Here is a 14,724-nt window from a genome sequence, read left to right as displayed (position 1 = left end):
CAGAAAAGATGCACGCCAAACTTAACTGTCATTTGGGAGCGCCGTCTCAGTCACGTGAGGAAAATGACCTTGTCGGTGTGGCTCAGCAGTGACCGTAGAAGCTTTACTACCCCGTTCATTAAAACCCCGATACATAAAAGGCATTTGTCAGGCATTTGTCCTGGGGCTGGATTGATGTCACAGTTGCATTGTGGGAATAAAACTTCCTGTCTGTGATAGTGACTAAAGACAGATTTCAGAACTTTCCCTAAAGTCCCTCAGCACCGATTCCTTTACAGGAATTAATAATAAAACACATTTGCAGCAAGAAACTCACCTGCTGCTCGAAGTAGTGTATACTCAAAGTTACATTTGTAATCCAAAAACAAAACCTACATAGAGTTGAAGGTCTGACTACGGTCAAACACAACTGAATGAAGTAGTTCTCTGCGTTTGACGCAATTTCTTAGAGATGGAATAAGGTGTTTAGGTGGTTTTAGCCGCCAATTTGACCCCTTGAAGCCGAGTGACAAGCAGGAAGGCATTCGATCGGATTCTTTGGGATGACCAAGTCATGGACTCAAACCCTCAGGCTCCTAATGCCTGGGTGGACACTCTACAACTATGTACATATAGTGTATATATAAAGCACCTTTTTGTTTCCAGAAGCAGGCTAAAAAATAAAACGTCTTCGGTTTTTACGTATGTATCTAAAAAGTTCTTAAAAGTTTTCTGAAGCACATTGATACCAGACATATGTTTGTTTGTTTGTATATATATACACATATATAAACTGTAGGTACATTCAAATTGTTCAAGAAAAATCAACACATTTATACAAAAAAAACAAGAAAACAAAACTTTAATACAAATATACATCTATAGGGACAACTTTCACCCAAAACATCCACGTTTTTACTAAAACTGACAGGCGTGTGACGGAGAATAAGCCACATAAATGCGTCCAGCCCGCACACGTCTGACGCTGAAGGTCGTCAGGACAAGAGGACTCTGTTGTCTTTGGCCCACTTCCTCATGGCACGGATGATGTATTCAACCTGAGGATTCCCAGAGTTTCTGAGAAGTGCCAGAACCTCTTTAAGTGTCTCCCTGAAGCACAGACAGAAAGTGCAGAAAAACAATTAAAAATACAATTAAAAAAAAGAGTTTTAGCAGTTTATTTCAGGTTACGTCACACCAACTGACAAAAAGCCGGTGAGGAGGACGGGACACTGAACTTACTTGGACTCCTTGTTTGCCAGGATGAGCTGAAAGACGCCGACACATGCCCCCCGTTTGCCCTCCCAGTAATTGGAACCGGGGTCCAGTTTCTCCAGAGCATCAAAGGCTTTGGCTGCGTAGTAGAACTGACCCATCTGAAAAGCAGACGCTCGGTGATCAGAACCCCTTCTCAGGCTCTTTCCCGTCAGACGCTAAACACACGTGTTGTGTCGTAAAAATAGAAAATAATTGGGTGAATTATGGTTGAATTCAAATGTTCAGACAGATAATCGACGTGGTTGTGTCTGAACACACGGACGGCCTCGTCTGAGCTTTTGGGGAGTTTCTACCGCTTGGTGAGAAGAAAACAGTCAAATGATCCCAGAACAAATTTAAATAGACACACTTTCAGATTCAGGCAACCTCAAACGCAACGGTGTTCTGCTGTTTCAGAGTTTTTATGGATGCTTATGGAGTGATACTTATGCCACCACGTTGCAAATGAAAATATTAAATGTTTGCTTCCAAAAAAAGTTTTTGCTTTTAGTTTTTTTTGTTTTACTTTCAATAAATATTTTTTTTTTGCTTTCAGTTTTTCTTTTCTTTCAAAAAATATTTTTGCGTTTGCAAAACAAATGTTTTCTCATGCGTAGTGTCTCATCTTGCTTTTTTCCTATCTTTGACTTTGCTCTCATAAGTTTCAGCTTAGCGCGACGAAGCTGCGATCAAACACCCAATGATAAAAACAAAAACGTCCTGAGCTCCGACTCCGTCCAGCCGAAGGTTACATTTTATTCCGATTAAGATTTGTATCTGAACTTTTGTTTTATTTTCATCAATAAATGTCGAAATTTAAAGAGAAAATTCCATTTTTTCACGAGTATTTATTTATTTTTTTACTTTGGACAAAGTTCTTCAAAATAAGACGCTGTGAAAATAACATAAAAGTTAAAAATGTTTCTTCTGCTAAATACATTGAATTTACTTTGGTGAGTCATGATTCTTTTGCTTAATACTGCTGTTAATTTATTTAAAAAAAAAACATGTGCAGCATAAATAATAGATGCTTTAAATCTCTCTCTCTCTTTTTTTCTAACAGATCTTTAAGAAAATCAAACTTTTTTCCAATATTTTGTTCCGGAGAATTCACTTTACAGTTTCAGGTGATCCTCAGTCAGAAATTCACAAATCTGACACACAATAAAATTGAAAGCAATTATTCATTTGCAACTAAGAAGGTTTTGTGTGCAACATGGTGGCATAAATATCCCTCCATGCATGCTCAGATGAGACGGACCAACCAAAATGTGTCCTGAAGCGCTCGACACTTTCTCTTTAGTTTTCAAAAGCAGCACATCTTTCAAAGTCAAATCTAAAGTTCACATTTTTAGCAGATGGAAGTCAGTAAAATAGATCCTTTTTGCACTTTTCTTTTTACAAAAAGGCTTAATAATGAAGGTCTCAGGTGCATAAAAGAAAATAAAACGAAAGTAAAATATAAAATAAGCCTAAAACTGTAAAATCTCTCCGACATGAAAACGTACGACTAGCAAGAAGACAACTAAAGCAACAGGATTATCAGGCACGTTTTAAAACCCATGGTGGTCATAAGCTGAGCTGCAGAAACAGAACTGGTGGGGGGGGGGGGGGGGGTTACCTTGTAGCAGTCATTAGCAATAAGCTGCAGCAGACTGAAGGAATCTGAGGAAGTGCCCATCTTCAGATACAGATCCCAGGCCAGCTGGCCCCTCTGGTTCATGATGTCTGAGAGAAAACGAGGCGTCAGATTTCCTCAAAGCTTCTCCACATTCTAAATGTTCTGGAAGCTGCTGCGAATGAGGTCAAAGTGATGCACTGAGAAGAACATTTCAGTGTGGATTTCCATTTTTTTTTCTTTTCTGAGCAGCAGAGGCTGTCCTGAAACGCCTCACACACCTCAGGCAATGATTCTGGAGTCAGAAAAATAATAATATAAAGCCTTTTAGTGCAAAGTTAAAGTGTGCAGCGGCTCATCCCCCAGCATTTACATTCCCTCAGGAGGACGTCCACCTTAAAAAGCTTTGCACTTCTTTGGAAAACTGTCGACAAATCTCAGAAGTTTTGATAAACAAAAAGGCCTTTTGTTCATCGTCAACAATTGTCTCACAATTTTAATCCTTCTGTGCCAAAGTTTAGGTTTCTAACTGATTTTATGTTTTGTGGTGTGAAGCCCGTCTAGACAGCGGTGTTGTAATATAGAATAACTCCCATACGTACAGCATCGAGCCAGCCAGCTGAGGTAAACGTAGTCGTTTTTGATCTTTTCACTCTGAATGGACAGAAAAATCTGTGGGAGGACAAAGACGTTTAACACAAAAACCAGGACGAAATGCCGGTTCTGTTGCTCCAACTGAAGCACCTCCTCTGCTTCTTTGTACTTCCCAACGGCAGCTTTGGCCTGGGCGCAGTTGAACTTGAACGTGTCGTCATTAAAGAGGTAATCCTGAAAAAAGAAAAAAATAGGAGCCACTTTAATGAAACCAGCTCCATCCCATTGAACTACAGAACAACGACGACACCGACGATGACTGGCAGAGCTGCGCTGACCTTGACGGAGTTCAGATAAATAAGAACATCCTTAAACTGCCTCAGAAGGAAGAAGCAGGACGCCATGCACAGCCTGCCGGGAATGGTGTCTGAAAAGACGGAGAAAACATCTCACCGTTTGTTTCCTTCAAAGGAAAAACGAACCATATTTAAGGACGTGGCTCCATCTTCCTCACCGCATTCACTGGCCGATCCTCCAACCAACTGAAATAACTGCTCTGCAATTTTCAAGTGATCTCTCTAAAAGATAAAAACACACAAAGAAACTCCATAATCTGGGTTTACATGCAAGGCTGCAAAGCGTGAAGGAAAACGCTCACCGATCCGATTTCCTGTCCGAGCGCAGCGTTGACCACTCCCTTAAGAATATACTCCTGATTTACAACAAAACAAAGACGTTTTTCAGCTCTTGCTGCATCCAAAAGACTCAAATGTCACAAATATGGTCAGTAAATAATGAATAAACCAAATTTTTTCCTTAAAACAAATAATCAAGAAAATTCCGGTTTGGTTAAAAGAATGCAAAAAAATACCATCTTTCAGGAAATATTAACATTGCAACAGATAGCTGAAGATTTTTGTCAATTTTTACATAATTTCCTTCTTCAACATTTTACCAAAAACACTTATGTAAGCATAATCTCATGATCTGTTGTCTTTTGCTATTTCATTATAGAGACTTTAACACTGGAAAACATCCGCCGCGCCTCGTCAGATGTGTCACCTGAGGCGTGGTGGGAACCAGATCCTGGATGAGGTTGTAAGCTTCCTGGACGTCATCTATAAATGTAAAGTAGAGCGTGTCAGCCCCTGAAATAGAGCAGGTCTGCTCCGTCATCTGACAACCAAAACATCTGCTGGACAACCCCGACTTCAATGTGACAAAAGAGAAACGACAAACAATTCATATGTTTTGTTGTCATTAGTGACTAAATCAGTAAAGATAAGTTCTATTGTAAACTACTGAAGAAGAGATGGAAATGCTGCAGCCTGCATGAACCCAAGACGTGTTGTCATCTATTTAAGAAAAGTGAAATATGACAACTCGAAAAAACCTCAAAGAGGTTATTCTGGATTTTATTTCTCTTTTTTGAGAAGCTCAGATATATTAGGGTTTTCTTTAAATAAGGTAGAAAAATATCCTTTTGCAGAAAAGTTGGTTCAAGTTCAAACAGCGTTATTCTGCCCTCTAGAGGTCAAACCAAAAACGTGCAGTTAGGTTCCAGTCCAGTCTGGTTTAACATTAAAGACGCGCGCCGCCGGTGAAAATGCTGTTTTGGGCGTTTTTAACGTGTTCTTGTGGTATTTTTTCTGTTGATGGAGGACATATAAAAGGAAAATGAAGCTAAAATTTGCATTTCTGATTCAACTTCTTCACTTAAATGGTTATGAATCAGGAGCAGGTAAAAAAATGCAAGATTGCATTTGTGATGCAGAAATCGAGTTCCCTGCTCCGCTCCATTCTGATGCATCCACTGTCAGACCAAAAGATCCATGAACGTCGGTGTTTTTCTACGCCTGAACTGGAATCTGGATCTAAACTGCTCTGTTATTGCTCGCTAATGTTAGGTTAGGGGTGTGAGGGGCTGTAAGCTAGCGGTAGAGCATGTAAACAGAGAGCTTTCAGTAACAGGGAAGGGGATGGGGGGCGGGGTTGCTCCGTGCCAGCAGTCCTGCCATCGACCCAAAAGGTAAGTTTCTAACAAACGCCTGCCACTCTGCAGAAACTATGTCCTAGAAAAACATTTAATATATGATTTTTGCTAAAATCATGTATTAAAAACCACTGGGAACGCTGTGAAAACACATCAAAAGATGATCAGAGTGGGACTTTGAATGCAGATTTTACCTGTGACATTTTTAAAAGCTAATATTTCTTCTGAATCGCAGAACCTTTTGAAGCAGCTAAAGGCCAAAATCAAAGGAGGAAAATGATTTACTGATTTAGAGCAATATATATTTACACACACAAATACATTCTGAAAACACAAGAATTCCTAAAAATAAAAAAGAAACAACAGAAGAAAGACCCTCGGGAGTATTTCAGAGCTGGAGCAGCGTTGGAGCTAAAGCGCATTCAGGACACGTTCTTTTATTTTTTCCTGTCTCTCGTTTCCGTGTCGTGATTCTCACCTTGTCTCAAATAGTAAATGACCAGGTTGAGTCTGGCTTCGGGGATCACATCGATCAAAGGAGACAACATCTGCAGCGCGCCCTCCCCACCTCGAAACACCACCTGCAGAGGAAGCTCATCACCTCTGGGTCCAGGAAGCCCCGCAAACTCGTTCTGCAGACACCTACCAGGTTGTGTTGGATGAGCTCTTTGGCAAACTCAAAGGAGCAGGAGGAGATGTCGATGAGGTTCTTCAACTCGCTCTGACAACAAAAAAAAAAAAGAAGAAGTTTATGCGTGAATTAATGACCCCAGAGGTGGGGCGAAAAGGTGAACACACACATGTATGGAGTAATATTTATACCACCATGTTGCACACAAAAAATGAAAATACTTTTGCAATCGGCCTGCTGATAAAATACTACCAGCAGCTGCTTCATGGCAGCTAAACTGAAACTTATGTGAGCAAAACCAAAGGTAGGAAAAGCAAGACGACACATAACGAATGTGAAAACATTGGGGTTGCAACCACAAAAATATTATTCGCAAGCAAAAAAAAAAAAAGTTTGGCAAACAAAAGATTGGAGAAAAAGAAAAGTTTTTGAAAGCAAAGATAAAAATTTGAAAGCAAAATAAAAATAATGTGAAAGCAAAAAAAGAAATGTATAGCAAAAAAAAAAAAAATTTTTTTGAAAGAAAAAAAATTGAAAGCAAAAAAAAAAAGAATTGAGAAAAAAAAACAAAAGAAATTGAAAGCAAAAATTTCTTTTGAAAGCAAATATTTAATATTTTCATTTGCAACCTAAAAGGTTTTGTTTGCAACATGGTGGCATAAATGTTCCTCCACACACATGTGCTACAGAGCAGTCCCTCACCTCGGCCTCTTTGCCGTTGTACAGCCTGAAGTGGTTGCAGGCTTTGAGGTTGAGAGCGATGGTGGAGTCAGGGATGCTCTGCAGGTACACGGCCAACACGTCCTGGGAGATGTCGTAGTAGTCCAGTTTGTAGTAGCACAGAGCCACGTACACGTTCACAGCCAGGAAATCTCTGGAAAGAACCACAACTTAGATTCATTTTTGGGTTTCAATCAAACATCAAATCATTGGCTGAGAGTCAAATGCATTTATAGAAATCGCTTTGGGGTTTTTTGATGTTTTTTGCCAATAGTTAAAGTATTTTCCTTTGAACTTTACCAACAAATAAAAAAGGTGAAGTTCATCAATATGTAAGCAATTCAAGTATTTTAAACAGGAACAATCCCATTACTATTTATCCTTTCAATAGCTAATCTTTAACCACTTCTTTCCTTTTGAACATTTGTGCATTTCCTAAATAGTTTTTAAAAAATGAATGTCTTCTCCAAACTGATGAGGACTTTGAATTTTCCACATTTTTGAGAAAACTGAAAAGATCCTCAGATAACCCCTCAAATAACGACTTTCTGGAAAAGTTCCGTCACTTTCTGAGACGTAATGAGATATGAAGAAGATCAAATCCATTCCAAACATCCAGGTGAAAAGCTGACTCTGTGCCATGAATTGGAGTAGAAAGAGGGAGACTGGGACCTGTTCTGCAGCAGAAGGCGTTTATAGATGTCTATGGCTTCCTGGTAGTGCGAGCGCATGTAATGGATGGACGCCAGACTCAGCTGGTCCTCAGTCACATCCTCAAGGTTCTGGTGGAAACCCATCAGCCTCTTTTCATCGGTAAACTGAGACACAACATTAAAAAACAGGCAGAAAGGTAGATTAACGATCAGAAAGGACCCATTTGTGATTTCGCTGTAGAGTGTTGTGATGTTCAAACCTTGTGAGCCAAGTGGAACAGCAGCCGGTTTTGGAGCGGCGACTTGGGCGCTGCGGAAAACGAGAGGCATTGAAGATTTGCCAAACGCTAGCTAGGAGTTTAAAAAAGCATGAATCACTTGTACACGTGATAGCAAATCATGCGTGTGACATTTAAAAGTCAAACTCTGGTAAAATTCTCAACAAAACTTCTCAGACAAATTCTACAAATGGAAGCCGATCTAAATTTAGTCTGACAAACATAAAACTGATTTTTTTATGGGCAAATTCTCAGGAGATCTTTACACATTTTTTAACCAAACAGACTCTAAGGTTAAAAAGTTTTTAAACTTCAGACTGATAAACAACAAAAAATGTGAAATAAAACCCTTTTTCAGGGTCTACTTCATTCTGCTGACACTGTAATTTTAAAAAAATGTCTTTTTCTAGGTATTTGATTTCAACTTCCTTACATTTGTGATGAAATTCTGTTTAACCTTAGGAACACATAGGATAAAGAAAACATAGCTCACAGGATTAGTTCTGCTGGTAAAACATAAAGCGGTGTTCACCAAACCTTAAACCCTGTGGAACACTCTGGTTTGGTTTTGCAGACTAAAGGTGAATTATGTCGTCTGTCGGCGTCACCTTTGGATGCGGCGTCCTCCGCGTCTTTATAGAGGCCGAGGAAAAACAAGGCGCAGGCCAAGTAGACCCAGACTTCAGCGGGACAGTCCGGTTTCAGAGTGAGAGCTCTGTACTCCTGTCAGAAGATAATGTCAAATCAGGAGGAAGGAGAAGCAACAACAGTATCGGAGAGGAAGCATAAATATTCTGTGAATCACTACATTTTAAAATCAGAAGAAACTTCAACAGGAAAAAAAAACTGCTGAAAAAATGATTTAGTGCATTTATAAATATATTTTCCATAAACCCATCAAGTCATCATCAAATATGAATCTAACCTTACATGATATAATCTTTAATGGCCTGTTTTAGGAGAATTTGGGGCATTTTAAATTACATTTTTTCAGATTTGTAGACCCTCCAAAGTAAAGGTTTTGCCTAAACTTGATCAATGATGAACTAAACATTTTATTAATAATATTGAAAAACTATAGAGCCCGTGACCTGACAGGGTAAAAATATAAAAAAAAAAAAAAACGCCCCTCTCACCCTCCGCGGGTGGTTTCTCCTCCAAGCTCGGGTCCTCTACCAGAGGCCTGGGAGCTTGAGGGTCCTGCGCAGTATCTTAGCTGTTCCTAGCACTGCGCTTTTCTGGACTGAGAGGTCTGAGGTCTTTCTAGGTATCTGTTGTAGCCACTCCTCCAGCTTGGGGGTTACTGCCCCAAGTGCTCCAATTACCACAGGCACCACTGTCACCTTCACTTTCCAGGCTTTCTCCAGTTCTTCTCTGAGTCCCTGGTATTTCTCCAGTTTCTCATGTTCCTTCTTCCTGATGTTCCCATCGCTTGGCACTGCCACATCCACCACAACGGCTTTCCTCTGTTCTTTATCCACCACTACAATGTCTGGTTGGTTCGCCATTACCATCCTATCAGTCTGGATCTGGAAGTCCCACAGGATCTTTGCCCTCTCATTCTCTACAACCTTCGGAGGTGTTTCCCATTTTGACCTTGGGGTTTCCAGTCCATATTCTGCACACATGTTCCTGTATATTATTCCAGCCACTTGATTGTGGCGCTCCATGTATGCTTTCCCTGCCAGCATCTTACACCCTGCAGTTATGTGCTGGATTGTTTCAGGCGCTTCTTTGCACAGCCTACACCTTGGGTCTTGTCTGGTGTGGTAGATCTGAGCCTCTATGGCTCTGGTGCTCAGGGCTTGTTCCTGGGCTGCCAGGATGAGCGCTTCGGTGCTGTCCTGTAGGCCAGCCCTTTCTAGCCATTGGTAGGACTTCTTGATATCAGCCACTTCAGTTATGGTCCGGTGGTACATCCCATGCAGGGGTTTGTCCTCCCATGAGGATCTGTCCTCCAGCACTGTATCCTCTGTTCTCCATTGCCTGAGACATTCACTGAGCACACTGTCAGTTGGGGCCTTGAGCTTGATGTATTCATGGATCTTGGATGTTTCATCCTGGATAGTGGCTTCTACGCTCACTAGTCCTCGGCCTCCTTCCTTGCGGCTAGCATACAGTCTCAGGGTGCTGGATTTGGGATGGAACCCTCCATGCATGGTGAGGAGCTTTCATGTTTTCACATCCGTGGTCTGTATCTCTTCCTTTGGCCATCTTATTATTCCTGCAGGGTATCTGATAACGGGCAGTGCGTAGCTGTTTATTGCCCGGGTCTTATTTTTGCCATTGAGCTGGCTTCTCAGGACTTGCCTTACTCGTTGGAGGTATTTAGCTGTTGCAGATTTCCTTGTTGCCTGCTCCAGGTTGCCATTTGCCTGTGGGATTCCAAGGTACTTGTAACTGTCCTCGATGTCTGCTATTGTTCCTTCTGGGAGTGAGACCCCTCCTGTGTGGACTACCTTGCCTCTCTTTGTCACCATCCGGCTGCATTTCTCGAGCCCGAATGACATCCCAATGTCAGTACTGTAGATCCTGGTGGTGTGGATTAGGGAGTCAATGTCACGCTCGCTCTTAGCATATAGCTTGATGTCATCCATGTAGAGGAGGTGACTGATGTTGGCCCCATTTCTGAGTCGGTATCCATAGCCAGTCTTGGTGATTATTTGGCTGAGGGGGTTCAGACCTATGCAGAACAGCAGTGGGGACAGAGCATCACCTTGGTATATCCCACATTTGATGGACACTTGTGTAAGTGGCTTCCCATTGGCTTCAAGGGTGGTTTTCCACAGCTTCATTGAGTTTCCTATGAAGGCTCTTAGAATCATGTTGATGTTGTACAGCTCCAAGCATTCAGTGATCCATGTGTGTGGCATTGAGTCATAGGCCTTCTTGTAATCAATCCAGGCTGTGCACAGGTTGGTGTGTCGTGACTTGCAGTCTTGAGCGACTGTTCTGTCGACCAGGAGTTGGTGTTTGGCTCCTCTGGAGTCTCTACCAATGCCCTTCTGTATGTTACTCATGAATTGATCCATGTGCCTATTTATCTTTGTTGCAATGATGCCTGACATGAGCTTCCATGTTGTGGACAGACAGGTTATTGGCCGGTAGTTGGATGGGACTGCACCCTTTGAGGGATCCTTCTGGATCAGGATCGTTCGCCCTTCCGTTAGCCATTCGGGGTGAGTCCCATCTCTTAGCAGCTGGTTCATTTGTGCTGCCAGGCGCTCGTGGAGTGCGGTAAGCTTCTTTAGCCAGTAGGCATGTATCATGTCAGGGCCCGGTGCTGTCCAGTTCTTCATACCTGAGACTCTTTCTTGGATGTCTGCCACTGTGATGGTTACTGGATTCTGTTCAGGGAGGTTGCTATGTTCTTTTCTCAGAGAGACCAGCCACTGGGAATTGCTGTTATGTGCTGTCTCTTTCTCCCATATACTTTTCCAGTACTGTTCAGTTTCTAGCCTTGGTGGGTCTGCTCGGCTGTTTTGACCCTGCCACTGAGCGTACACTTTTGCAGGTTGAGTTGCGAAGAGACTGTTTATTCGTCTGGCTTCATTGTCTCTTGTGTACCTCTTTAGGCGGCTGCTCAAGGCTAGGAGCCTTTGTTTGGCAGTTTCCAGTGCTTCAGGTATGGGCATCTGGCTGTATCTCTTAGGTACTTGCTTTCTCATTGTACCTCTTTGAGCCTCTGTCAGCTTACTCACATCTTTCCGAGTTGCCTTGATTTTGGCCTCTAACCGTTGCTTCCATGGTGGGTACTGTTTTCTTCCATGGTTGCTCTTGTAGCCAAGCATCTCAAGGATCACTGCTGCTGAAGTGTAAACCAGTTCATTGGTTTCTGTAATGTTTGTGGTAGGAATTGCCCTCAATGCTTCATTCACAGTTTCCAGTAGACTTTCAGGTACGTCACTTAACCGTTGTAGTTCGTGTCGGGGTTGCCTAGTGTTCATTGTAGACATGATCTTGTCTTTCAGGTCAATTGCTGCCTCGCTCAGCGTAATTGTGGTTGTTGGGGCTGTGTACCCAATCTCAGGGTGGGAGTGTGGCATAACCTACTCTCTGACCTGTTGTTCTGGCTCTCCCGTGGCATTGTATCGCTTCAATCTCATATATATATATATATATATATATATATATATTTGGTCCACAAAATAATAATTCAACGGATCCAAGTATTGCTCACGTCCGTGTTTATGAATGACTTATCGCGTGAATTATTATTTCGTGGGAACAAATAAGTTTTTTTTTTTCTTAACCTGTGGCAGGTAAGGGGCTCCGTACAAAACAACCAATGACAATGAAAAATGTCTACTATATGAAACATTAGAGGCTTTTTTCGGTTTTAAATGAAGTTTCCATTGCGAAATTGTTACCTCCATGGCTCTCTTGTAATCCCCCAAGTGAAAGGCGCAGTAACCGATCCAGAGGTCTGCATGCTCTTCTTTTTCTCCGATACTTTTGTGAAACTTAAATAAGACACAGAAACACCTCAGAACCGTGACGCTGGGTACCAAAAGGTAATTTCAGGCCACAGAAACTACAACTGTCTGTTGCTGTGCAACTGTTTTGAAAAAGCTTTTACTTGATTACAATTTGGAGAAATGTAGTTTCCCGAAAATGAAATCCAGTTTACAGTTTTCACATTCCACCCTTTCGTCAGAAGTCAGAGCTCTGTCTCCCCCTCTGGTCACCGGCAGGAACCGTACTAAAGCACTACATCTCCCAGCAACCCCAGCTCACAGTTTCTGGATGTCACACAGTCTTATTTGCAATCACTCACAGCATACCTAAGCACAGTACTGAGCCTCACTCAGTGCAAAGTATTGTTTGTGCCACTTTGCCTGCGTTACCGAACTGTAGATCTTCTAATTTCCTGACCCTGTTTTGTCTCTGACTCCCTTTGCCTACCCAGTACTTCCTCTCTGATGCTCTCATGCTTGCTATTGACTTTTAGCTGTGCTAATAAACCTGCTGCACTTGGAACCAGCAGTCTGCCCGTTTTGACGCCTCTGGAGCTTAAAAAATTAAACAAATCCTTTAGGCTGCTCCGTTTACGAGAGAATCATCCTGTTTTATGTCAGAGGCCCATCCAGACAGAGCCCTCTGCGTTTCATGGGATTTGGGACAATCACACAGAAGCACTATATTGCACCGCCTTGTGGTTGCAAAAAGCTTCGCATGCATTGCAGTTTAGACCAGGGCAGGGGTGGGCAAACTATGGCCTGGATGCCATATATTGCCCATTAAATTTGCATTAATTTAATTGATAATCCTTATGTTTTATTTTCCCTGTTATTCTAGTGTCATTTCACTAATATATTAACCTTTGCGTAGGTGCAGAAATTGGAAGATTTGTTGCTTTTCTGATGTTCATTAGTGTTTCCCAAGTCAGACGGTCATTTTCCCCATCATTCCAACACCACATGAACGCAACATTTCTCTAAGTATCCTTGAAGGACATCAACATAAGTTAGATATTTATATAATTTTCAATCAAAATTAAAGCTTGCTTTAATCCAGATTCTACGTTATTGCTTTCTCTTCTGGTCCTCAGGCCTCCTTGTGAAATTTTAAAATCCCTACGAGTGAAAACGTTTGTCCACCCCTGGTTTATATTCATGTAGATCGCTGCTTTTCTCATCTTTTTTCAGACAAAAACAGCTCGTTTGTGAGGTTTTTTTTTCCTTAGGTAAAAACTCACAATGAATGGATGTAAATGAAAACTATTGTGATGAAAAAATCAAAGTGAATAATAAACTTTTAAGTTCAGGAATTTAGCTGTAGAACACTATTGCTGCTCTCAATGCCATATTTGTTGGGTTTTTTTTAATTATCGTTTATGTGTCATATTATTAATCAAATTTCAATCTTCTCAGCGTTTTTGTATTTCTAACACAGACACATTATTAGTGAGCATTACATTAAATATCTACAAATGAACCTGTACTATTATTTTCACTAAACCAAGTTAATAATTGGTGCACTTTTCATAAAACCAAAACAGAAAGAAATGAGAAGAAACGCCAGACCTCCAGCAGTGTCAGAGCTCCCAGGTAATCTCTTTGCTGCAGGTACTCCTCCAAACTGGGAACCTTGTTTTTGTTTTTCCTCTTTTTCTCGCTGATGCTCAGCGCCGACTCTCCTCCAACCGCAGGCTTCACGCGCGAGAGGATCTGCCCGCACAACAAGCCGCAACATTCAGGAACAAAAGCGGCCAAAACACATTCAGTCAACACTGATTAAGCTGAAACACATTCTTACCATTTTTGCTGGTTTATCCCGAAGAGGTTCGCTTTTGCAGATTTATTGCTAACCTAGGCAACCGTTAGCTAGCTAGCCAAGCTTCCACTCCTAGCAATTTTATTCTCTCAACTTACATTATTGTCTGGTTTGAGTGAGCGAGGCTAACGGGACCAGCGTAAGATACATTTTAAAGAACAACATGAAATTATAGACAGTGCCTTTCCCCTTTTATTTAATAGATGAAGTGCTAAGACACTCTCCTCGTATCGTTCTTGTTATTACAGAGTAGCGTCCGCGGTTAAATTAAATATTTCCGGTAGCTGATTTTCAAAATAAGCGCTTCAAAACATTATTTTAAAGAGGCTCATATCTAATTTGTGTTCAACATTTACAGAAATAACTCTTTTTCTCATTTTATATATATTTATACATATATTGCTCTTAAAAAATATTAAGTGAGGCTATTTTTTTCCATTTTAAAGACATTTAATATGTGTGCGTGCCTGGGCCGGAAATGAATTAATGTGATAAATGGAACTTAACTTATCTGATGTTTATACTTCGTTGCTTAGCAACACAGAGGCGCTCCTTATCAACACAACACGCGACCAGAACAAGATACAATTTTTCACATTTAAATCGAAGTTAAATGAGGCGGGGCTAATCTTAGTAAGCTGTTGCTTTTGTTTCACAGTAATAACTTTTGTAATATATCTAAACAGTTATTTCAGCTTCACCTGGTGTACGAATGGTATCTTTAA

The 14,724-nt window shown here is 41.2% G+C and overlaps 1 protein-coding gene across 2 annotated transcripts; it reads right to left on the bottom strand.

The window, feature by feature from the left end:
* Positions 1-811: 811 nt before the first annotated feature.
* Positions 812-14,275, bottom strand: ttc26 (tetratricopeptide repeat domain 26). Of its 2 annotated transcripts, XM_023954153.1 has the most exons (18): positions 13,982-14,275; positions 13,750-13,893; positions 12,094-12,186; positions 8,332-8,446; positions 7,706-7,755; positions 7,465-7,610; positions 6,775-6,946; positions 6,088-6,162; positions 5,920-6,022; positions 4,511-4,566; positions 4,107-4,160; positions 3,963-4,026; positions 3,787-3,875; positions 3,599-3,682; positions 3,457-3,526; positions 2,858-2,964; positions 1,222-1,355; positions 812-1,089 (listed from the first exon to the last, which is right to left on the bottom strand). In XM_023954153.1, the coding sequence occupies exons 1-18, from the start codon at positions 13,982-13,984 to the stop codon at positions 975-977; spliced, it is 1,674 nt and encodes a 557-aa protein (XP_023809921.1). In that variant the 5' UTR covers positions 13,985-14,275; the 3' UTR covers positions 812-974. The 2 variants fall into 2 exon arrangements, with proteins under 2 accessions (XP_023809921.1, XP_023809932.1); XM_023954164.1 differs by lacking the exon at positions 12,094-12,186.
* Positions 14,276-14,724: the final 449 nt, after the last annotated feature.

Source organism: Oryzias latipes, chromosome 1 (genome assembly GCF_002234675.1).
Source record: "Oryzias latipes chromosome 1, ASM223467v1".
Lineage (NCBI taxonomy): Eukaryota > Metazoa > Chordata > Actinopteri > Beloniformes > Adrianichthyidae > Oryzias > Oryzias latipes.
This window is presented reverse-complemented; position numbering and strand designations above follow the sequence as displayed.

Coding starts and splice junctions, on each gene's coding strand:
- ttc26 (XM_023954153.1), bottom strand. Junction 7,611..7,705: donor TGTTCCACTTGGCTCACAAG/GTTTGAACATCA, acceptor GTTGTGTCTCAG/TTTACCGATGAAAAGAGGCT. Junction 6,023..6,087: donor AGCTCATCCAACACAACCTG/GTAGGTGTCTGC, acceptor CTTCCTCTGCAG/GTGGTGTTTCGAGGTGGGGA.